The sequence below is a fragment of the Hydra vulgaris genome, chromosome 04, assembly GCF_038396675.1.
Source record: "Hydra vulgaris chromosome 04, alternate assembly HydraT2T_AEP".
NCBI classification, from domain to species: Eukaryota; Metazoa; Cnidaria; class Hydrozoa; order Anthoathecata; family Hydridae; genus Hydra; species Hydra vulgaris.
In genome coordinates this window covers 31,991,023-32,016,593 of record NC_088923.1, presented here as the reverse complement: position 1 = coordinate 32,016,593, position 25,571 = coordinate 31,991,023, and the positions used below count along the sequence as shown (strand labels likewise).

Below are 25,571 nucleotides of genomic sequence, written 5' to 3'. Positions count from 1 at the left end.
AGTAAACTTTAGTTTAATTTAAAAGACATTACAATAGATTTAAAATATTTTAATTAAAAAGCAAAAAAACAAATGCTTCAAGGAGCCAAAATAAAAACATTAAAGATAAAAAGTCAAATAGAGATATAAGTAAATTTATATAGCTAAACAAATTGTCTTGGCTTATAGTAAATTTTAAAAGCAGTGAGTTCAATAAATTAAACTACCAATTAGTTATTTTTAACAATAGAATGTAGCATCATATTATGATGATAGGGTAATGAATCAATTTAACAATATTTAAGTTTAATTGGTGAAAAACAAATAAAATTTTAATTAAAAAAGACAAAAACAAACCAAATATACAACAATATATTATTAAAAAAAATTACAAATTAAAAAAAAAAATTACAAAATTAAAAAAGTAAAAATAAAAAATCACCGAACAAAAAAGTTATAAATATCTTCACTGATAGAAGACATTTACAACCTTTTGGTTGCGGTTTTTTCTTCGGTGTCTCCCAACACCCTGGTATGGCTGCGCCATGCTTAAAAATATCATTGAGAAGGTTATTTAATTTGAGTTTAAATACTCTAATAACCAAGTCAGGTCTATCATTTGCTGTCTAACCTGGATATAAATTTTCATTTATCTCACGCCATTTTGGGTTGCAAGTGAAAGTAATAAAAAGATCTGGTTTACCATACTTTTTAATTATAGCCATAGCATCTTCAAAGTTTTCTTATAAAGCTCTAGGACTTCCTACATAAGTTGATGGCAAAACTACAACACGCCCTGGTCTAACAATATGATCATTTCCAAGGTTGTTTACAGGTTCGTGTAAGACATCATACTGCTCGCTTCTCAGTTTGTTTTGGTTATTTCTGAAGAAAGAAAGGCGCTGGGCTTTAATTTTAACATACGCATCAAAAGCATGTTGCTCAAACAGTTTTTTGCCATAAAAGAGTGAAGAAAAAAATTGTCTAACTGAAAGTTTATAATTGTAATACTGAGATAATGTAACATGATTTTTAACCAATGTAGCACGTTCAGGGTTGTGAACCAATTGATTATGCCAACCAGCATCACCCCTTGGAAAAAATAGAGGATAAACCATAGGATCTAAGTTGGCAGACATGCTTGATATAGTTTTAAGAGGATGACCTCTTGGGTAAATATAACTTCCCCGAAAGCAGGTGGTGCACCATCTTCACCAACAATTACAACTGCAACTTCATTATGTGAAGGGAGATTGACGTCTATCATGCCCTTCAAGTAAAGACATTTTTACAACTGACACTGAGCGACCTTCTAGAACTGCTCAACAAATTTCTTCATCTTCCACTTCAGCCATGTTTTTAAATGCAAGAACAAATGAGTTTTCTTCACTAATAATAGTTTGCAATTGAAACATTAAATCATTTAAGCAAAGATCATTACCACGTTGTTGCATTCTAAAATTTACTGCTGCAAGTGGATCGTAGATGTATAGTTGACAATATGTCGACGGACCATCTTGATTTGGCCTAAGATTACCTATATACGATGAAAAACTTGACCACATAATCTAAAACATGGTGGCCCATGATTCATTGGTTGAACTACATTAACTTTAAATGAAGCAAAAGAAAGACAGGCATTATAATTTCTAATATATATAAAAAAATTCAGATTGGCATTTCTATTTGCATAGTTTCCTTTAGATAAATCTTCTAAATCTTGTGGAAATGGTGAAGGTTGCAACAAAACTACCTTTCCATTATGGCAACATAAAAAATGTGTTTTGTCAGGAAATTTTTTAGCACCACAAAGCTGACAAATATAATTCATTTCTCATAAATAATTATAATTTGGAATAGTATTACTTCTTGCTATACCATGCATTCTTTCGTATCTAGCAGCAATCATCGCATTTTGTTGATTATTAATTTCATCTCGCCTAAGTCTATTTCTTTCATTTCTGCGACAATTATTTTCAACTCACCAACCAAACCCTTCTCATTTGGATTCTAATTATTTGCTGCTTGCCGAGCAGCATTTTGTCCATTATTAATTTCATTTCACCTAAGTCTATCAAACAACTTGTCTATTAACATTTCCGTTTTCTAAACTTATATCTGCTTCTAGCCTAATATCATCCATTTAAACTTCACTTTTAATTGAAAGTAGTAACAAAAAATCTTAAAAGAATTTTTTTTCTTCTCTAAATAGCGCACACAAATAATTTTTATTTGTGTGTGCTATTTAGAGTAGAAAACTGTCATTTAAAATAAATTATACAATAATCTTATGACTTTAAAAATATATATATATATATCAGCTGGGAGATGTTTGAAAAAAAAATTAGCTTAGCAAATAATAATAAAAAAAATTATTAAAAACATGCAATTCTAATAATAAACATACTAGTAACAAATAAAAATAAAAAAAACAAACATTATAAACCCTTTGTTGCAAACTTAAAAATTATTTCTTAAAAAAAAATATTAGTAAACGTTTTTTTCAAAAATTCACAAAACTTTACAATATTTCGTTCTTCTATACCACATTAATACATCATCTGATAAATCTAAAATAAAAATGTAATGAATAAGTAAATAAATAAGAAAAACATTACATACAAAAAATGAAAATCAATGCACCTTATAGAGAAAAGCTGTTGTGATTTACCAGAGTAGTAATTGTAAAATATTATTTCATGTTAGCTTTTACAAAATAAATTAGGCTGGAACATCATGATTCCAAAAATTTATAGCAAAATCATGTAGTAAACAGCACTAAAGATATAAAATCAAATTGAGATAAAACAAATTGTATATATGGCAAAATAAATTGTGTTGGCTTTTAGTGAATGATTTTTAATAAAATTACCTATTTACCATTTGCAACAATAGACACCAACATAAAGATGCCGAATGTCTATCAACTCAAAAGCCGAATGTCTATCAACTCAAAAGATAACAAAAAAACATCACAGCAACAACACACAACAATAGCACACACCATAGTTAATATAATATGTATATAACATAACTTAACATTCATATATAACATAACATTCATATATAACAGAACTTAAGTAACAACATGACACAAAATGTTATTAAAATACATTATTATATATTTTCAGAATAATTAATAAAAAAGGCTTGAAAACACCTAGACCTAAAGCAGTAACAGTTTGACACTAAACACTGCTGTGTAATCCTCTGCTATAAGTACATCACTTGGCTGGCAAGGTTGACAAAACTTGGTCTACATGTTTACCAATTCACAGCACTTTCAAAACATGGAAATAACATAATATAAACATATGTACCAACTATAAACACAATATATATATTAAACTTATATAAACATATTTAAACACATTATTAAAAACAATTATATAACACATATTAATACATACACAAACAATAAAAAAATGCTTTACATTATTATAAAAACACATTGATAGAACAACTATAAAGCACTTATTACCACATACACATACATATCAAAAAAGAATAAATGCAAACAATAAACATGTGCAAACAAAAATTTTAAAAATGACGCAAGAAAATTTAAAAAAATTCAAAGTAAAAAAGATATATATTAACAAACAATACTCCTTACCTTTTTTTTTCTTCATAAGAACTGTAATCCTCATAACAAAATTTAATCTTTACATACAATAACATGTGACATGCCATGTCAGTGTTGGCACAAAATTTTAATTTTATTTTTTCTAAATTTTCTAAAAAAGAACAAAGATTGTTAATAGCATCACAGAAATTTCAAAGTAGTAATAACCATTTTATGGAAATAGCATTAGTATAACTTTAAATAACATCCATACCCCTATTTTCCTTCTAAAAAATAAAATAATAAAAATAAAACTGCTAAAAGAAAAACTAAAACAAACAAAATATAAATGATTTAAAAAATTAAAATCCTTTCTACTTTAAATCTACTTCATCTAATAAAAATTTAAATCCTTTCTACTTTATCTAATAAAAATGTATATATAACTATTTTATATACTTACTTCAATTATAATATGATCTTAACGATGATTACTTATCTTAGTATGATTCTTTATGTAATATATCTAAACTAATAATTAAATTCCAAAAGGAAAAAAGTTTCAACTCGCTTAAGAGATCTTTCTCCAATGACCACGTGCATTTTGAGAATGCGCTCTTTCAAAGCCTAGTAACTAATGAAACGACGATAAACATTAAACGTTTCTGTAGCATTTATATTTAGATGACCATTTTAGCACAATGAAGAAAAAAACTTTAACACAAAACCAACTGGTTCAAATGAATTTCCAATGTATCGCTTTTAAAAAAATTATTTCTGCCTTTAAAATTTTAATTTTTAAAATATCAAAGTATAACTATTTTAGTTTGATGTAACAATGTTGCTGGGAAATGATTATCAAGAAATTTTTATTTATTTGTATAAACAAATTTTTTTGATTTGTGATCATTTATAAAGTACGTACGCTCATAGGGGAAAAGGGGGTCTTTAAATAGTGTACAAAAGTCTATGGGGGAGAGGAAGCAGAGGGTTCAATGTAAATGTACATATGCACTAATTTAAATTAAAAATCCTCGGTAATGTTTGTTTTTCTAATTTATCACAATTAACAAGTACTTGTTAATAAATTAATGTTTTTGAATGGTTAACAACTTTTAAAAAAAAAAAAAAAGTAAAACTATATTATTAGTTTTTCATAATTTGCCACCTAACCAATAAAAAAGTTAGTTTTCTGACTAAAGATACTAGTTTGCCAACATGAAAGGATGTATGCATAGAGAAGAAGGGTATAGCATCCCTCTATGCACACACATGTCACCTTTTATGCACTGACCCTGAGTAAGGCAAAGGTGTATTTTAGGCAGCCCTTTTTTGTGTCCGAAAAAACAGGTTTTAAGCTTTGATTCCATATTACTCATTTCACATAAGAGTTGTTTTTTATGAACTTATTAAAAAATATCCGCCCTAAGTAAAGTCCTCTTGGTCTTGTAGAGGTGAGTATAACAAAAAAAAATTCTTTTAGCATTTGGAGTGATAATAATACTTATATGGATTAATTGGACACGATGGGGCGCCTGTATATTTGATATATATGTATATATATATATATATATATATATATATATATATATATATATATATATATATACTATATATATATATATATATATATATATATATATATATATATATATATATATATATATATATATATATATATATATATATATATGTATATATACAGAACAGAGCAATAATAAATAACAAATTATATATATATATATATATATATATATATATATATATATATATATATATATATATATATATATATATATTTATGCACACACAAACACAGAAAAGAGCAATAATAAATTAGTAGGAAATCACTCATCAAATTTTTTTCATTTTACACTGTGTTTCATCTATAAAGACTCATTAGAAAATTCTGATTAGTCTTTATGGATAAAGCGCAGTGCAAAATAAAAAAAAGTTTGGTAAGTGATTTTTTACAAGTTTATACATATATATTATATACTTACGTGCATATATATGCATATATAATTCAATACATATAAATATATATATATTTATGTATACATGTTTATATGTATATAATATATATCAGTCCTGTGGCTAGTAGGTTAGAGGCCCTCCCTCCAAAAAACCTGTCATTAGGGCCCCAAATCCTTAAAACTTTTTCCACTAAATATTACTGGAAAATTAAATTTGAAAATATTATTTTTTAGGTCTGGATAGCTAGTGTGTAATTTATAACTATAATTTTAGGATTTTTTACTTTTGTTATTTTTAAAGAGCTAGCGTAAGAAGAAAAATGTATGAAATCAAATGCTTTAGTAAAGTAAAATGCTTTCGGCTTTAGTACCGTAAATTTTTAAAAAATTATTTACAAAAAATTTTATAACTAAAATAATATTTTATTTTATAATATAATTTTATGGTGTATACTTCTGAAGTTTTTAAATCATTACAAAGTCACTACACATAAGCTAAATCATTATGAAGTCACTACACATAAGCTAAATCATTATGAAGTTGCTACACATAAGATAAATCATTATGAAGTCACTACACATAAGCTAAATCATTACGAAGTCACTACACATAAGGTAAATCATTATGAAGTCACTACACATAAGGTAAATCATTACGAAGTCACTACACATAAGGTAAATCATTATGAAGTCACTACACATAAACTAAATCATTACGAAGTCACTACACATAAGGTAAATCATTATGAAGTCACTACACATAAACTAAATCATTACGAAGTCACTACACATAAGGTAAATCATTATGAAGTCACTACACATAAACTAAATCATTATGAAGTCACTACACATAAGGTAAATCATTACGAAGTCACTACACATAAGGTAAATCATTATGAAGTCACTACACATAAACTAAATCATTACGAAGTCACTACACATAAGGTAAATCATTATGAAGTCACTACACATAAACTAAATCATTACGAAGTCACTACACATAAGGTAAATCATTATGAAGTCACTACACATAAACTAAATCATTACGAAGTCACTACACATAAGGTAAATCATTACGAAGTCACTACACATAAGGTAAATCATTATGAAGTCACTACACATAAACTAAATCATTACGAAGTCACTACACATAAGGTAAATCATTATGAAGTCACTACACATAAACTAAATCATTACGAAGTCACTACACATAAGGTAAATCATTACGAAGTCACTACACATAAGCTAAATCATTACGAAGTCACTACACATAAGGTAAATCATTATGAAGTCACTACACATAAACTAAATCATTACGAAGTCACTACACATAAGGTAAATCATTACGAAGTCACTACACATAAGCTAAATCATTACGAAGTCACTACACATAAGGTAAATCATTATGAAGTCACTACACATAAGGTAAATCATTATGAAGTCACTACACATAAGGTAAATCATTATGAAGTCACTACACATAAGGTAAATCATTACGAAGTCACTACACATAAGGTAAATCATTATGAAGTCACTACACATAAGGTAAATCATTATGAAGTCACTACACATAAGGTAAATCATTATGAAGTCACTACACATAAGGTAAATCATTACGAAGTCACTACACATAAGCTAAATCATTACGAAGTCACTACACATAAGGTAAATCATTATGAAGTCACTACACATAAACTAAATCATTACGAAGTCACTACACATAAGGTAAATCATTACGAAGTCACTACACATAAGCTAAATCATTACGAAGTCACTACACATAAGGTAAATCATTATGAAGTCACTACACATAAGGTAAATCATTATGAAGTCACTACACATAAGGTAAATCATTATGAAGTCACTACACATAAGGTAAATCATTACGAAGTCACTACACATAAGGTAAATCATTATGAAGTCACTACACATAAACTAAAGAATATTTTTATAACTATTTTATTAAGTATTGTAATAACTATTTTAGTTTTTTCAAAACAAAATCTTTTTTTTAAATAATATCTTGTCAAATTTATAACTTTTACCTCTCAACCAAATGCAGTCAAAACTTCTTAATTCTTTATAGTGTTTCTGTATCCTTGTATTTAACTTCTTTATATGGATTAACTATTTTATTGATCAACTATGAAGAAGGCGTTTTCTTGGTTAAATAAAATAAATCATTCGGTTATTGTTGTGAATGACATCTTTCAAGCTTCTAGAAAACAATAAGAGGTTGTTTTTGAGTACTAAAGTTAATAATGATGTGGTAGGTTAGAAAATTACACTCATTTATGGGTTATTTAAAAAGTATTAATATGATATGTTATGGTTGCGGATATTGCGGATATTAAGGTTGATTTTTGTAAATAATATTCACTAAGTGAAATCATTAGTGTCTCAAGGAAACTTATGATTCTTCACATTATTAAAATAAAATCTTTCACATAGTTGTTTTCAATTTCTTTAAACATTAGAATTTAAAAAAAAATTTATTAAATTTTGGAGAAAAATGTGTCAAAAGAATTGACCAACTAGGAATAATAATAATAAAATCATTTTGACTTTTTTAAGTTCAGGTTGTTTTTATTTGTTCAAAAAAGGCTGCAAACAACCACTATTAAGTTGGGATTTACTAAAAAACAAAGAATACAGTTAAAGAGCAAGGAAACAGTTGACAGAAGATGTATGAATTGTATGAATCAGAAAAACATAAAGATGGGAGAGACTTCCAAAGTATTAAAGTGTGGGGGAACAAATTAGATGAATAAAAGTTTTTAGAGCATCCAAGGACAGATACAGTAAAGGGATGAGGCTTTGCAGAATGATAACTCAAGCAAAAATAAGTTTTAGTTGATGGAACTAGAGAGCTCTTTTGAGCAGCAACCATTTTTGAAGAAAATAGAAAGAGATGCAACTTTACAATGACAGGAGAGATGCTCAAGTTTGGCAGATAAAGCAGATCTAAATATGTTTACTATGAGTTTTTGGACCTTGTATAAAAGTGAAAGAGCATTATTAGAAGAACCAGCCAAAATATGACAACATATTTGGGCTGTATTCTATTCGTCCCTGTATTCCATACAGAGACAAATAGAATTGTAGAGATTTGTAGAGAGTAGAATTAGTAGTAAGATAAAGTGGCGTTCATGATAAAGAAAAGCTACTATGCTAACTTTGCAATAATTGTATATATGGTTTCCATTAGAGGTCTGTAGTAAACAATAATTGAGAAGATGTAAAGAAGAGGAGAGGATTGCCATTCATGAGAGGATTGCTATTCATGAATATAGGAATGTAGGCAATATTGCAATAGTTGTTTGCAGTAAAAAACCAAGTTTTGTTAAGTCTAAATTCGCAAGCTACTGCTAGCCCAATCTGTTACAGATATGAGATTGCATTCAATCTGTTACAGATAAGCGATTGAAAAGAGAAGACTTTTTGTCAAGACAGGAGTATAAAGTTGAGTCATCAGCAAAAAGAGCTACTTTAGATGTAAGGTTGTCAGGAAAATTATTAATGTAGATAAGAAACAAAGTAGGACCAAGGATAGAACCTTGCAGTACCCAAGAAGTTACTGGAAATAAAAAAGAGCGTTGACCTTCGAGGATGACTTTAACTAAGTGGTTAGAAAGAAACGATTTGATAATCTCAAAAACTTTCCAAGAAACATGCCAAACTTTGTCAAAAGCCTTAGATATGTCAAAAACAATAGCCCTAGCCTCTCCGCCTCCATCTAAAGCACGATAAAATCTTTCAGTCACTGCAGCTAGTAAGTCATCCATAAAGCGAGAGGATCGAACACCATATTGATTGTTTGACAGTAAGTTATTTGACTCAGGATAGGATGTGAGAAATTTGTTTATCAAAGACTCAAAGATCTTGCTAATAACAGAAAGAAGACTGATCATACAATAATTGAAGGAGTCAGAATGTTCTCCAGATTTTTTGAAAATTGGAACCACAGATGCCATTTTCCAGCAAGCAGAAAAACAAGATGCGGTCAAGCACTTATTAATTAGTTTAGAGAGAATTGAAGAGAGTTCTGGAAAACAATTTTGTATGACTGTGACAGGAATGTTGTCTGGACCATAAGCCTTAGAAGAGTTAATTGAGATATGACTTAACAATGGAAGCTAGAGTGTTTTGAATATCTAATAAAGTGTTAATCTGTTTAACTGGAATGGAAGGAAGAGTTTGACCATAAGATTCAAGAGTCAAATTAGAAAAGTTCTTTGCAAATAGTTCAGTCTTATCCTTAGGAGAGATAATAAGATCAGTAACATGAATAAGAGATGGAATATTAGACTTACTTTTGTTAATGACGCTGTTGAAGATTTTCTAAAAGTTTCTAGAGTCTAACTTCTAAGATAAGATACAAGATTTAGTGAACTGGGAATAATGGAGCTTACCATCAGACAGTACCATCAGAGTAGAATGAGGCTTGACTTGGAACTAACAAGAAGGAATAAAATCTTGCGTTCCTGTCTGAATCCAGGAAGTTGAACAATGATCTCTATACATCTTTCATCTCATACTTCTGAAGAAGTATGAGATGAAAGATGTATAGAGATCATTGTATGGTCGAAACCACCTAAAGGAGAACAATTAAACAGAATGCAAGCTAGGGTCAGAGAAAAGAAAAAAATTAAGGAGTAAAGGTTAGTGATTAGGATTATCTGGAAAACAATTTAACTAAAAAAATAAAAAAAAGTAAAAGATTGAGAAATGCAAAAGTTGTGGGCTTTAGTGCCTGCAGGGTCAGTGGTGTTAGAGTCTACCCATTCAGTGTGATGAGCATTAAAGTCACCAATAACAACAATATTGGCAGAGAGGTAAAGAGAAAGGGCACATTCAAGTTAATCAAAAATTACATCTAAAAGAGTGTAGTCATGAAAAGTAGGAAAACGATAAAGAAGGTGATAGAGTGAAGAGGTGCTAAATGAAAGCATATGAAAAGAATGGTCAAAAGATTCAAACCTCATTTCTCGACAAATAGGTAAATTGATGTGTAAATATACCTCTAAGCCAAGCATGTGACTGCTCGAGTTTTTGTAAATCAAAGAATAGTACCCATCAATACTAAGATCTGATGAAGGAATAGCCAAATTTAAATTATTCTCGCAAATAACAAGCAAGTCTGGTGGTTTTTGCTAGAGGTAAGATTCAACTGATGGAAGGTTACTTTAAAGACCACGAATATTTGTGAAAGATATATTGAAAAAGTTAGGTAATAGAATTGGTTTTTTTATGTTCAATATTTTTGGTCACTTTGATTTAAGTTTAAAAAGAACTTGACTCATTCATTGATAGGGCACAACATCCCAAGCCATGAGCTATGCAGTTGTCTCAGTCCTGCTAATTAACCTTAAGTCATAACTTACAGCTCCTTTTATGACCTTGATGCACACCAACATCATTATTTAAACCAACCATGCACAACATGGCACTGTTAATACTCTAATATTTTACAACTGTAGATGGAATCAGTCTCTCTAAGAGCTACCACAGATGTTTGGAAACTTTACTACCAGCTGACCTGAGAACCATTAAACTGAGTTTTAGATCTTTACCCTTATTAGGAGATGACAGGAAGAGTTGCATAGCCACTATCTAAGAGGCACAAGAAAAATTTACGAGTTTAGTCAAGAAGATCCAGAATTCATCATCCTAGGCAGGAAACAATATAACACAGGTTTACATCTATGCCAGCCTAATAGATGAAAAAGGAGTTTCAGGCTGGTTGATAGAATTAAATTGCTTACTCTTAAAGTCTTTGTTTAGGAGGCCTTCTACTAGACAGTAGCAGGATGCTGTTAACATCTGCTCAAGATTAAGTATTTATTTTGCAACACAATCTCTAGCCTTCACTCAACCAGTGGACCTTGAGGTGAAAATAAACACACACAAATTTTAGAGAAAGCCCATAAAAATTATTTATTTAGAAAGCCAGATAAAAAAAAATTATGTTTTTAGCTAAATCATTGTGACGAAATTTTTTATGTATCTAAAAATATTTAGTAAATTCAGTTTTCATTTAAAATTATTTTACCAACATGAAAATTGGTAAACAGTGTGTTTACCAATTTTCATGTATGTAAAAGTTGTTTTTTTTATTTGATATGGAATATATTTTTAAATAAATTAATTTATAATGTGTAGAATTTGTTTTAATTAAATTTTTTTGTATGTGTTTCTTGAACTTAACTAAGTAATTTTATTGTAAATTTGTGGGTTTTTTTTTAAACAAAAAACCAGATTAAATCTTAAGTTTTGTCAAAAATGCTAACTTGCCCCTACTGTGGCATACATTATGAAAATAATTAACATTCCTTCTTTTTAAATATTCTACGGGGTACTGAGGCAAGTTAGCACTTTTTTTTTATTTACATGATTTTAAAAGGTTGAACAGGGAAAAAAAAATTTTTATTTTAAAAATACGTTAATATTTTATTTATGGTTACAAATATGAAAAATGTTTAACTTTTATTTATCTATTTGATTTTATTTTGTTTGTGTTTCAGCATAAGTAAAGTAAAGTAAACTAAAAAATTAATGTAATGATGGAAGATAAAAATCTATAATACATCATTGAAATAGATTTTTTAAACTTACTACAATTTATTAAAGCTGTTTAAAGCTGTAAGTCCAACTCAATAACATATTTAGCCATTTAAGAAATACTTTTTAAAAACTTTGGACAGTTAATTCACAGAAGTTTGAAAATGCATGTGAAAAGGCTTAGAAACATTATAAACGCCTGAAAGAAAAAGGTTTCAAGAAACATGGGTATTTATTTATACTTTCACAAGCATCATAAGATATTATTTATGAAGTAGAGGAGGCTTACATAACAGAACCATATTTTTCCAAAATAAGAAAATCATTTACAGAACTGGGTGACAAGATGAAAAAGGAGAGAACACAGGAACTTGTCAATTATATAAACAACTTTATCACTAATGAATATCCAGAGTTGAGTGTTAACCAGTTATTAGGTTGCCTCTTATATAGAGTTAATACACAAATAATAAGACTATTGCTCGTGTTGGCAATGCACTTTTCAAAAACCACTTACACTAATTAGTGAGCAAATTCAGTTTTTTTTCCTTCAAAATACATCTGTTTTCCAACAATCAACAAATTACTTAAAGGAAAAAAAAAACTGCGCCCTATAATTAGTCATGTTTTGGATGCAAAAAGTTTCTGTTCAATGGACTTGGACATTCTCACAAGGAACTTGTGAGAATGACAATTGATTCTGTTTTAATTAAAGATTTTTTTATTCCAATACATGGTGATGAGTATCAAATATATTTTAGGATGGCTGTGATGAAGCAGTGCCACAAGTATCAATGAAATCAAAAGAAATGATTGAAAGCAAGTCAAATATGTTTTAATATGGTCTTACTCCCCTGAAACTAGTATGCAATCGAGATAGTAAAAACATGACACTGTGGCAAAATTATTCACCAAACAAAATCATTATGTCCTGTGCTTTTTATCAAAAGCACAAGACATACTGATTTGCTAGATCTTATTATCCCAACTACTGATAACGCACAAGAAGAATTAAATGCTGAAGGAATTGTTGCCAGCTCTGTGAAAATTAACTCAATATCAAAATATGTATTCAAGATACAATGAAAGATTAAAAATTTAAACAACTCATCAGCAGACTAGGAGGTGCAGATTGTATACTTTGCGAAAACAAAAACTATTAAATAGATAGATATTAAGGGAGTTAGTGAAGGGTTCCCGGTTGATTGATTGTCAGAAGAAGCATGGATGCTGTATGAATAACTAGTTAATGAGGATGGCATCATTCTTACTAAAACTGGAGATTTTGTCCCAAAAAAAGGACTGACTAAAAAACCACAAACCAAGTCTTATCAAAAAAGCCTATATATTACAAATTCATATATAAATAGAACTACCTGATTTTTAAAACTACTGCAACAGTACATAATGCAAGAGACAGAGATATTACTAAAATAAAAGAAAACACTCAACTGCGATTAGATATGTGTTGCAACTTTGGTGAGAACAGAGAGACATCTACAACAAAGTCACAAGGCCATAGATTTTTTTCTGATTAATTATTATCTACTATAAAAGATTTATGCATTCCTATGTACAAAGATAGCATGTTACAATCTCAAATCAGTGTAATACTTTGTATAGTTTCTTCTCAACGTAAAATTAAAATCGATAAATTTCAAGAATTATGTAATGATGCTGCCCTTTACATTATTACAAATATGCCATTAGCACATATTAATCACACTTTTTATGGAGTCCTTCATCACTCAGCTAAATGAATTATTCTTAATGATGGTTATGGCCTTATCAATTTATCTGAGAAAGGTCTAAAAGCAATAAAGGTATATGAAACTATTTAAAGCTTCTTTCTTGCAAGACATCCCATTTAGAATAGCTTACAGGTGTGATGAGTCATCTTATAGAGAGATCTGATCCTGGTGTTATTATCTATTCGCATCCTCCAAAGTTAAGCCAAGACTGTTTTTCAAATGAGCATACAAGCAAATCTCAGGAGCGTATGTTTTGAAAACCAAAGAGATATTTTGATGATATGTCTGAAAACCTTATATATGAATAGTTTTAAAGTTATCAACATTTTTATTGTTTTTACTTTTTATCTTCAAATATATGTATATGTATATGTAATATATATTTAAAGATATATATAAATATGATATGCAATATCAAATCATTATTAAATCATTAAGATATGCAATATCAAATTATTAGAACTCTTTCCTTTTATTTTTATTATACTAATGTTATTTTAAATTCAAATTTGATCAAACAGTAAAAAAAAGTTTAATTTTAAAAATTTATTAAAAAACAATAATTTATCAAAAATGCCCAAATATAGTAATTTGAACCTAATCCACACATTTAGTTTAATATTAAAAACTTTATTTTCTCTAACAAAAATATATCTTTCCAAAAAGTCCTCAATTAGTTTTCTAGGGTTTTTTAATCATTAATTATGATTCTATTTCCAAAACTTTGCCTTCTGGGTCCACTGTGCAAGAGCACTAAGGCAGGGGAATTTTAGCTGGATGGAGTTAACATCTGCCCAAGATGTGTTACACATAGTTATATTTGATTTATATATGAGCTATATAGATGAGTTATATAGTATAGTGTATGAAAGTACGTACATTTAATAAGCATCCATGTAAGCATGTGATATAAGATCCAAATTAGCATGTGAGTTTAAAAAAATGCCACCGCCAAAATGACCTTATTAAAACCTCGCTCTTTAAGTCAAGTGTTTTCGGCATATTTGTATATAAAATGACTATATTTTTCATTTTTACTATAATGTAGCATTTCAAATCCAATAACAAAAATATAATGTACTGTAATAAAAATATAACTATAAAATAAAGCCAAGTTATTTATTTTATATAGATTTTTTTAAGCAATCAGCTAGTTTTGATTTTTTTTTCTTTTTAAATCTTTTAGTTGTATTCTTTTGCAATTTGTTTAATCATTTATGAAATATGTTGATTCTGATGGTGTTTCCTTGAAATTGAAATTACAATAAAAATGAAAATGTTTTATTCCTTTCTTTACTTATATACCTTAAAATGCCACAATTTTTTTATTTTTTACAGGTATTTAGCTGCTGTCTTGAAAGATATTGAGAGTGAAGAACTATGGGATGTATTAAAAGAGTTTTCTGCTATTGATGTAACTAGCGACCTTATAAAAGAACTGATTATACATTATCAAGAAAATGGTAACCTTATAAATATAATATTTATTGTTGTTATAATTATTATTACCATTGTTTTTATTTTTATTATTGAAATTTTATACAAAATAACAAACACTAAATGTTTTAATACAATATAATTTAATACATTATATAATACATTAATAAATATAATTATATTAATTTAATACTATATATAATATATTATATGTAATACATTAATAAATATATTTACATTATAATTATGGACATTTGTGGATCTAAATGCTTTTGTAAACTCTTTTACTCTGTTATATGGACAAAAGTTTTATAAATTTTAAGAGCTATGCACAAAACACCCAGGGCATTGGGGGCCATCCATAAAGTACGTACGCAGGTATGGGGGGAGGTGGTTACCAAAAAGCGTACAAATGCGTACACGGGGTGGGGGGTGTTAAAGACAGTGAGTACATACGCGGTTTGACTATCTCTCCTATAAAAAATCAGTATTATATTTTCTTTTTCTAAATTTGGTCACAACTCTTTTTTACATCTCTTTATAAATAATAAGAGAAATCAAGAAATAATTGTTCCAAATAATGTTTTTTATTTTTTGCAATGTAATTTGATTGGAAGCGAGATGAGAAGCAAAAAAAGGTTAAATAAAAGCATTTTATTTTTAATTACGCAACGTGGTTCATTTCTCTTAAATGTATTTAATATTTTTATTTTTAAATATAATAAAAAATAAGCTAATATTATGATAAAATTGCTTTTAAGATTGGGGTTTTTAGTTCATTAAATGAATTTAAAGCTCCCCTTTTAAATGAATTTAAAGAATTTTAAAAAGGGTTTGAAGGCTAAGATACTTTTCTCTTAAAAAAACAATGACTATAATTGTAAAAAATAGTTGTTTTAATGCAAATAGAAACCAATACTTTTTATTATGCAAGTAAGAGCAATTAATTTGAGTTAACAGCAAAACGATAACAATAAAAACTTTTTCATTCTATTCGAAAACTGAAAACACCAAATTAGAAAGAAAAAATATATATTTATTATTACCAAGATGCTGCACAGATTTGTAGAGAATGAGAAAAAATATCTTCAATTCATTGAGTTGTATAAAAAAGCGTATTCAATGCTTGAAAAACAAAGTAAAAAAGGTTCAATCCTTGTATGAAAAAAAAGTAAGCAAGTTAAAAGTGAAAGCAACAAAATCGAAAGGATCAATTATGTCATTCTGGGAAAATACCTTTTCACCACCTAGCAAAAAAAAAAAAGATATTCATCCAATGCCGTCTTCATCAAATGAAATGCCAAGTTCCCTAAATGCAACTACGATAGAGCCTGCAAGCATTGAACTTGGTAAGCTAATTTCTGTAATATTTTAAAACATTTTCTATACATTGAGTTCATCCAAATTATAAATCAAACTATATTGTACGACTATGGAGCAGTCACATAAACTTATTTACCATTAGCCAATAGACCTATTTTCTATATCCAAAATAAATTAATTAGTATCAACTGCCAAGAATTTATAATCATTTTTAAGTATTTTTTAATTTAGATTTAAATCCGGCACAAATTAGGAGTCGAACGAAAATCTCAGATCTTGAATCGCAACGTTCATCCTTGATAATCGTACGCGATTTTTTTTTTTTTTAAAACATCTTCGCTTCCAACAAGGCTGCAAGCAGCCACTAATTAAAGTTGGAAGTTACTGTAAGAGAAAAGATAAAGATTGTAGAGCAAGATAATGATTGACGGACGATTTAAAAGATTGCAAATTATATGAATCAGGAAAGCAAGATGAAGGAAGCGAATTCCAAAGAACTGATGTTTGAGGAAAAAACTAGACGAATAAGCGTTTTTGGAGCACTTAGGAACAGTCACAGAAAGAGGATGACACTTAATTGAATGACGAGTAACATGAGAATGAATTTTAGTAGATGGCACAAGAGACGCTAGCTCTTTAGAGCAGTGCCCATTATAGTATTTGTAGAAAAGAGAAAGAGAAGCAACATTACGACGATGTGATAATGGTTGAAGGTTGGCTGCAAGAGCAGGTCCAACTATGTTTACAATGCGTTTTTGCACCTTGTCTAAAAGAGAAAGGGCATCATTAGAAGAACCGCCCCAGATATGGCAACAGTATTCCATACAAGGCCGGATTTGAGATTTATAGAGATAGAGAATAGAATCCAGAGTAAGAAAGTGGCGAGCTCGATAAAGAGATGCAACCTTAGCAGATGCTAATTTTGCAACCGATTTGATATATGGTTTCCAAGAAAGATCGGAAGTAAGAGTTAATCCTAGAAGATGAAGAGTAGGTGACTCATCGAGTACATCACCGTTCATAAATATAGGAAGATCTAAATTATTGCGATAACGATTGGCTGAAAAAAATTGAGTTTTATCTGAATTAAAGTTCACCAGCCACTGTGAGCCCCATGCTGTAGCAGAAGTGAGATCCTTTTCAAGCTCAAATGCCCCCTCCAGGCAATAAGAGGGTGTTGGTTTCTTATCACGACAAGAATAGATGGTAGTATCATCAGCAAACAATGCCACCTTAGATGTGAGAATATCTGGAAGATCGTTAATGTAAATTAAAAAGAGTATAGGGCCAAGGATAGAACCTTGAGGAACCCCTGAAGTTACAGAATAAGAAGAAGAGTGTTGTCCATCGAGGACAACTTTTATGCTACGATTGGAAAGGAAGGATTCAATGATCTTAAAGATGCTGCCGGATACACCATAAGAAGAAAGCTTACGGAGAAGACCAGCATGCCAAACTTTATCAAACGCTTTTGAAATGTCAAGAGCGATGGCCTTAACCTCTCCACCTTCATCTAATGCACGATAAAACCTGTCAGTTATTACTGTTAGCAAATCAGCTGTAGAACGAGAAGATCGAAATCCATATTGATGGTCAGAAAGTAAGTTATTAGATTCAAGATGAGAAATTAAGTGTTTGTTAATTAAAGATTCAAAAACCTTGCTTATGATAGGAAGAAGACTTATGGGACGGTAGTTAGACGAATCAGATCGCTCCCCAGAATTTTTGGAGATAGGGATAACAGATGCGGCTTTCCAGCAGGCCGGAAAACAAGACTCTGATAAGCACTTGTTGAATAGTTTTGAGAGTATAGACGACAGCTCCGGAGAACACTTCTGCAAGACAATAACAGGTATGTTGTCTGGGCCACAACATGTCTGGCTGTTGAAGAGTCTAGGCAGGAGATCACTTTAGATACAGATGCTGGAGTGATATGAATGTCAAGCAATGGATCAACCTGTTTGTTGGCAATATCAGGTAGAACGCAATTAGTGGAATCAAGAGATGATATTGATGAAAAGTTTTTAGCAAACAGTTCGGCTTTGTCTTTAGGTGAGGTGACAAAGTCTGAACCATACAAGAGAGGTGGAATTATAGATTTGCCCTTATTTTTGATATTATTAAAGATTCTCCAGAAGTCACGAGAGCCTAGTTTTTGAGATGAGATACGAGATTTCATGACCTGAGAATAGCGGGTTTTGGCGTTAGACAAAACCTTTTTACAGTTGTTTCTAGCAGTAATAAACAGGCGTCTGTTTTCTGGAGAATTGTTTTGCTGATAAATATGGAAGTAACGGTTTCGATTGGCAATCGCAGCAGCACAGTGTGAGGAAAACCATGGAGGAGTGTGAGGCTTGACCTGGAACCGTCGAGAGGGAATAAAAGATTCCATGCCAGCCTGAATCCACGAAGTTATGTAAGAAGCACATTTGTTGACAGGAAGTTGAAAGATTTCTACCCAAGGGCCATCACGAAGAAAATCACGGAAAGAATCCCAGTCAGCTTTACTGTAGTTGTAAGAGGTTCGATAATAGGGGTATTCAGGTGATGAAGAAGAATGAGATATTAGTTTTAAAGAGATCAAACTGTGATCAGAAGCACCTAAGGGTGAATGTGGAGAAACTGAGCACTGACTAGGATCAGAAACAAGACATAAGTCGAGTAGTGAAGGTAAATGATTAGGGTTGTCAGGAAAGCGAGTTGGAAAGTTGACTATTTGAGTTAGGGATTGAGAAAGGCAAAAGTTGTGGGCTTTAATGCCTGCAGAGTCACTGACACTAGAGCCAAGCCATTCAGAGTGGTGAGCATTAAAGTCACCGACAACAACTATATTAGCTGATGGATAAAGAGAGAGGGCTTGGTCAATATGATCAGAAATAACATCAAAAAGAGTGCAGTCTTGAGATGAAGGAGAGCGATATAGAACAAAGAGAAAGGCAATAGAGTGAAGTGGTGCTAAACGAAAGCATATGAAAGAATAGTCTGTGGATTCAAACCTAGTTTCACGACAAACAGGTGAATTCTTACGAATATAAATGCCCAGGCCAAGCATGTGACTATTGGAGTCTTTACGAATCAGAGGAAGATAACCATCAACACTAAGATCACAAGATGAGACAGCCGAACTCAAATTAGTCTCACAAAGAGCAAGTAGGTCTGGTGAACTTTGCAAGAGATAAGACTCAACAGAAGAAAAGTTACTTCGAAGACCACGAATATTAGTGAATGATAGGTTTAGAGAACTTGGTGATGATGATGGTTTTTTGTGTTTTATAGTTTTTGGTACTTTATTCATTTTTAAATTAGATTGAAGAACTTGACTCAAAGCATAGATAGTACTCAGAACACCGTTTAATAGCCCAAGTAATTGCCTCATTACTACTAATAAACCCTAAGCCGTAACAAAGGGCTCCAAATGTGGCCTCCGCAATGCACACCAAAAGTACAAACAGGGACACCATCCATGCGCAACATGGCACTGTTAATACTTTGATATTTTTCAGCTGTTGATGGAATCAGCCTCTCTGAGAGCTGCTACAGAGTTCGGGAAACCTGACTACCAGCCGGCCTCAGAACCATAAAACTGAGTTTTAGAGCTGTACCCTCATAAGGAGATAATAGAATGAGTTGCCTAGTCATAAAAACAGAGACACAAGCAAACCCATGCATTGAGTCAAGAAGATCCAGCATTCAACATCCTAAACTGGAAACAATGTATTAAAAATACATCTGCGCCAGCCTAATAGATGAAGAAGGGGTGCAAGGCTGGTCAACAGATAGAATCTGTTTACCCCTTAAGTCTTTGCCTAGGAGGCCTTCTACAAGACAGTAGCTGGGTGCATTAAACATCTGCCCAAGATGAGTATTTTTATAGAGACACCATCTCTAGCCTTTACTCAACCAAGAGCCCCAAGGCAGGGGGTGTTTTAAATCGGAGTTGGCATCTCCTAGCCTTTGCCTAAAAAGGCGTATCCTACAAGGCAGCAGCCCTGAAGCGTCACACAACCCTGTCACCTAACCGTTTCACACAACCGTCACACAACCCTGTCACACAACCGTCACACAATCGTCACAAAGCGTCACACAACCCTGAAGCGTCACACAACCCTGAAGCGTCACACAACCCTGAAGCGTCAAGTGCCTTGAAACAGTTTATTTGAAACCATCCTGGACGACCGCGTCTTGAAGTTGATCAACCAGAGATTTTATCAACAATTATAAAAATTGTGCAGAACTCATCAGTAGCTGACAAACGTCGAAGAACAAACTGTCTTCGTAGCGTCTCCACTTTGGATGACCTTCAGACAGAGTTGACAAAAATAGGCTTTACCTTGAGTAGGAGTTGTTTGTACCTTCATCTTTTACCACGGCGTGGAAACTTCTGAAGGAAAAAAACATGTCAACACGGTTCCAGTGAAGCTATTACGTCCAGAAAACTCAATGCGAAAAAAAAAAAACGATAGAATGTTTGCAAAGTCATTTATTGATGACATGTTTGAAGTTTGCAAATTATTTGGACCAAATGCATATGGAATACAAGGTCAAACTCATGGATCACGACTTTGTCGTTAGCCCACAGCACAAATTGATCCTATCAGTGTATGGCATATGCGAAGTTAACAAAACTGGAAATGTATCTTACAGTGGGGACACTTTCATACGCATAAGAAGTGGGAAACACAATACATCAAATGCTTTTACACATGCTTTTGATGTTAGAGAGCTTTTTAAAACTAAGTTGGTTGAACGTAGACCAATTATGTTAATGGAGACTGATGGAGCTCAGGATGAGGCACCCCGCTTCCCTAAAACCTTAGCAACTGCTGTTGATCTCTTCCGCTTGCTTGATTTAGATGCCCTTCTTCATGGTGAAAATGCAGCTGGGCTTTCAGCCTTTAACCCCGTCGAAGTAGAATGGCACCTTTTTCTCATGATTTGGCTGGAATAATTCTTCCTCATGATTATTTTGGCAACCACCTTGATTCTTCAGGAAAAACAATCGACCAGAAATTGGAGCTGGAGAACTTTCAAAAAGCGGCTACCGTTTTAGCCTAAGTTTAGGAGAAAACAGTCATTGATGGGTATCCTGTTCATTGCCAGGCTGTACCAGTTGGAAAAGCATATGAACCACCTACTCCTGATCCTGTTTGGGTAGAAAAACATTGTCAGCAATTGCGATTTAGCCTTCAAATCTTAAAATGCCAAGACAAGTCATGCTGCACACCATTTTAAACAAACTGGATGAAAAACCTCCCCCAACGTTTCATTCCATTTCCAGCCATTTACAAATACTGCGAGAATGGTTATAAAGCAATAGAGCCGTCTACATATTTTAAAAACGTATCAAACCAATCAACATTTGCACCACTGACACATCGTTTTTTGCTACATGATATACCTACAGAAGGATTAAAATACAAAATAATACCATTTGATCTGTATTGCCCATCGATGAAAGAAAAGCTATCGAATGGAGTTTGCGTTAACTGCAATAAATACTGGCCAAGTGTGGCTGCAATGAAACGGCATAAAAAAGCACATAAAAAACAAAAAAAAAACGATTGAATTGGAGAGTGAGGAGAGTGTAAGTAAAAGTGAATATATTAATAAAAGTGAAGATGTTAGTGAGGAGGTTGTCGATAAAAGTGTAGAAGCTGAGTTCATGCCTGTATTTGATAATATGTTTGACTTATTTAAGTCACCATTTGTGGAAATATAAAATATAACATACTCGCAAGAATCCTTTTTTATAATATTATTCTTTATTTTTATTATTAACTTCCCGGTTTTTAATTAAGTACAGAGAAATGTCAAAATAACTAGATATTTTTTGGTTTTTAATGTTTTATAGCAACCGTGGCGCAGTGGTTAGAGCATTGGAATCGTAACCCAAGGGTTGCGGGTTCGATCCACGCTCGTAGCAAATAAACGTTATCGGTGAAATTGGAAACTGAGAGCTATCTTAATAAATGATATTCTTCTTGTGGCGGTGCTCTGTGATAAGACCATTAGGACTTCTTAGAGCACCTAAATAACTAAAAAAAAAGTTAAGCATTCAGGAAGGGGGGCTTTATTTTGGAATAAATAATGTGTACGTACGCAAGGGGGGGGGAGTCGTCGAAAGCGTGCAAGTGCGTACAAGGGGGGAGGGGGGGGTTCAAAATCAGTACTTTTACTGCGTACATACTTTGGATGGCCCCTTGTACATTTTACATATATTTTATATTTCATGAAGTTTTTTACTTTGTTTTTTGCTATTTTTTTTATCAAGTAGTGCTCTAATTATCTACCAAGACACTCTGCTCTTCTATGACACTTCACAAGACACTCCGCTCTTCTATGACACTTCACAAGATACTACGCTCTTCTATGACACTTCACAAGATACTATGCTCTTCTATGACACTTCACAAGACATTCAACTCTTCTATGACACTTTATAATTAATTTCAAATTTTAAAATGTTATTACAGAAGCAAAGGTTGTCGTGTTATCACAGAAACAAATGTAGAAATTTCGTCTATTGCAGTTATAATATTATTTAAAATATTTAAATATTGTTTCAAAAATTTTGAAAAAAATAATTATTTTTTAAAAATAGTAACAATTTTAAACTGTTAGTATTTTTAAAAAATAATTATGTTTTTGAAGTTTGATAACAAAAAAAATGCCTTTATTTTTAATGTGAAAAAAAAGTTGAGTTTCTTTTACTTTAAGAATTAAAATTTAAAAATTGCATAAAATCAGAAAAGTGACTCTAATATATTTGTTTCCCTAAAAAAAAAACCTGCATCCAGCTACTGTTTTGTATACTTTTTAGAAGTAGAAATATTCTAAGACACTGAAAAGATAATAAGGTCTCCTAGATAAAGACTCTAGGGGTAAGCAGAATAATCCTGTTGACTAGCCTTGCTCCTCTTTTTCAACTAATACCAGTGCCATGTTGAGCATGATCGTGTCCTTGTTAGTACTTTTAATGTGCATTTTCAATACCACATAAGGTACCCTAAGTTATTTCTGACCAAATTGACCGTGCCCTTTCTCTTTATCCCTCTGCCAATACTGTTGTAATTGGTTACTTTAATGCTCATCAGGTAGAACTATTTGCAAAGAAATTTTCCTCTAAATCAACTCTTAAATCTAATAGCTATACTCTTTCTTCCACTCCAGTTAAACAGGTTAACCCATTATTAGACATCCAAAACAAATATAATAAACTCCTCTAAGACTTGTGGTCAAGACAATTGTGGCGTAACTGTTTGTAACAGTAGTCATAGTCTTTCAAAAGTGTTCTCCAGAACTCTATTCAATTCTCTGTAAACTATTTAATAAATACTTGACTGAATCTTGTTTTCCTGTCTTCTGGAAAATGGCATTGTTGTTCCAAATGAAAAACTCTGGGGAACACTCTAAACCCTCCAATTATTGTCCGATCAGTTATCTCACTTTAGCAAAATCTTTAATTATGAGATGTTAGAATCTTTTAAACAAATTTCTTACATCTCATCTTGAATCTAATAACTTACTCTCTGATAATTGATACAGATTTTGATCTTCTCATTCTATGGCTGGCTTGTTAATTGTGATAACTGAAAGATTCTATTGGGAATGATGTATTATGAGTTAGAGAAGATAAACATACAAAACTTTAATGAGTTTGTATGCTTATCTTCTCTATAAGCTTGCTTTTCATGGCTTTTTCATCTGGGAAAGTTTTAGAGATTTGAGTTAAATCATTTCTTTCTAACCGCAGTATTAAAATCACCCTCAAAGGCCAGCAATCTTCTTCATTTCATTTAACTTCTGGGGTACCCTAGTTTTACTCTTGATCCTGTATTGCTTTTTATTTACATTAATGATCTTCCTGAAAATTGTTCATCAAAAGTGGTTCTACTTGCTGACAACTGAACTTTATACTCCTGTCTTGACAAAAAGTCTTCTTTTTTCGATCGCTTAGAACAGGAAGCTGGTCTTGAATCTGACCTCTCTTTGGTATCAGCTTGGGGCTTGCAGTACCTTGTGAATTTTACCTCCAACAAAACTCAGTTATTTACTGCAAACAGCTATTGCAATATTTTTGACATTCCTATTTTGACAAATTGCAACCCTCTCACTGAGTTCTCTACTTTATATCTTCTTGGATTATCATTCACTACTAACCTCTCATGGAAATCATATATACAATCAATTGCAAAGTTAGTATCTGCTAATATTGCTTCTCTTTATCACGCTCACCGTTTTCTTACTCCCAAATCCATTTTCTTTCTCTTATTTTCCTTGTTTTTTCTAGAAACCTCTTTTTTTTCTCTTATTCAATCCTGTATGGAATACTGTTGTCATATTTGGGCTGGTTTTTCTAATGATGATCTTTCTCTTCTAAACAAGGTCCAAAATCTCAGTATCAAAACCTGTAGTTGGACCTGCTTTATTTGCCAAGCTTGAGTCACTCTCCCATCGCTGTAAGGTTGCATCTCTTTCCTACAAATACTGGTAAAGTCTAATCATGGTTGCTGCTCAAAGGAGCTATCATCTTTACTTCCATCAGCCAAAACTCATTCTCGCTTGACACATTATTTAACAATGTTGCAGTTGTTTCATGTTATCCTGACTCATACAATCTACAAGTTTTTCTAAGGCCAAATGGCAAAAAAATTGACTATTGTCAATTGTTTGCTTACTCCTTAACTCTTTGTTTTCTAGTAATAGTCAACTTAATAGTGGTTGCTTGCAGCTTTGTTAGGAGTGAATTAGTGTCAGTTGGTATTTGGAACACTATTAGACAGGTTATTCATGGGTTTCCCATGGAAAAATCAGGATCCATTATAAAAATACCATGTGTTATTTTCAATTTTCTCTAATAGAATCTTTTGATTTTATGAAATCCCACAGTATTTTAGTTAGCATTAAAATACTATGGGATAGTATTTTCACAATATTTTAGTTAGCATTAAAATGGGATAGTGTTTTCACAGTATTTTA

General features: G+C 31.3%; 1 protein-coding gene across 1 annotated transcript in view; it reads left to right on the top strand.

Moving 5' to 3' along the window:
• The window catches only part of LOC105843531 (uncharacterized), a 72,246-nt gene that overhangs the window by 35,385 nt on the left and 11,290 nt on the right, over positions 1-25,571 (top strand). Inside the window, exon 5 of the mRNA XM_065796088.1 lies at positions 15,171-15,295. Coding sequence (XP_065652160.1) covers positions 15,171-15,295 — 125 coding nt within the window. The remainder of the gene's footprint in view (positions 1-15,170; positions 15,296-25,571) is intronic.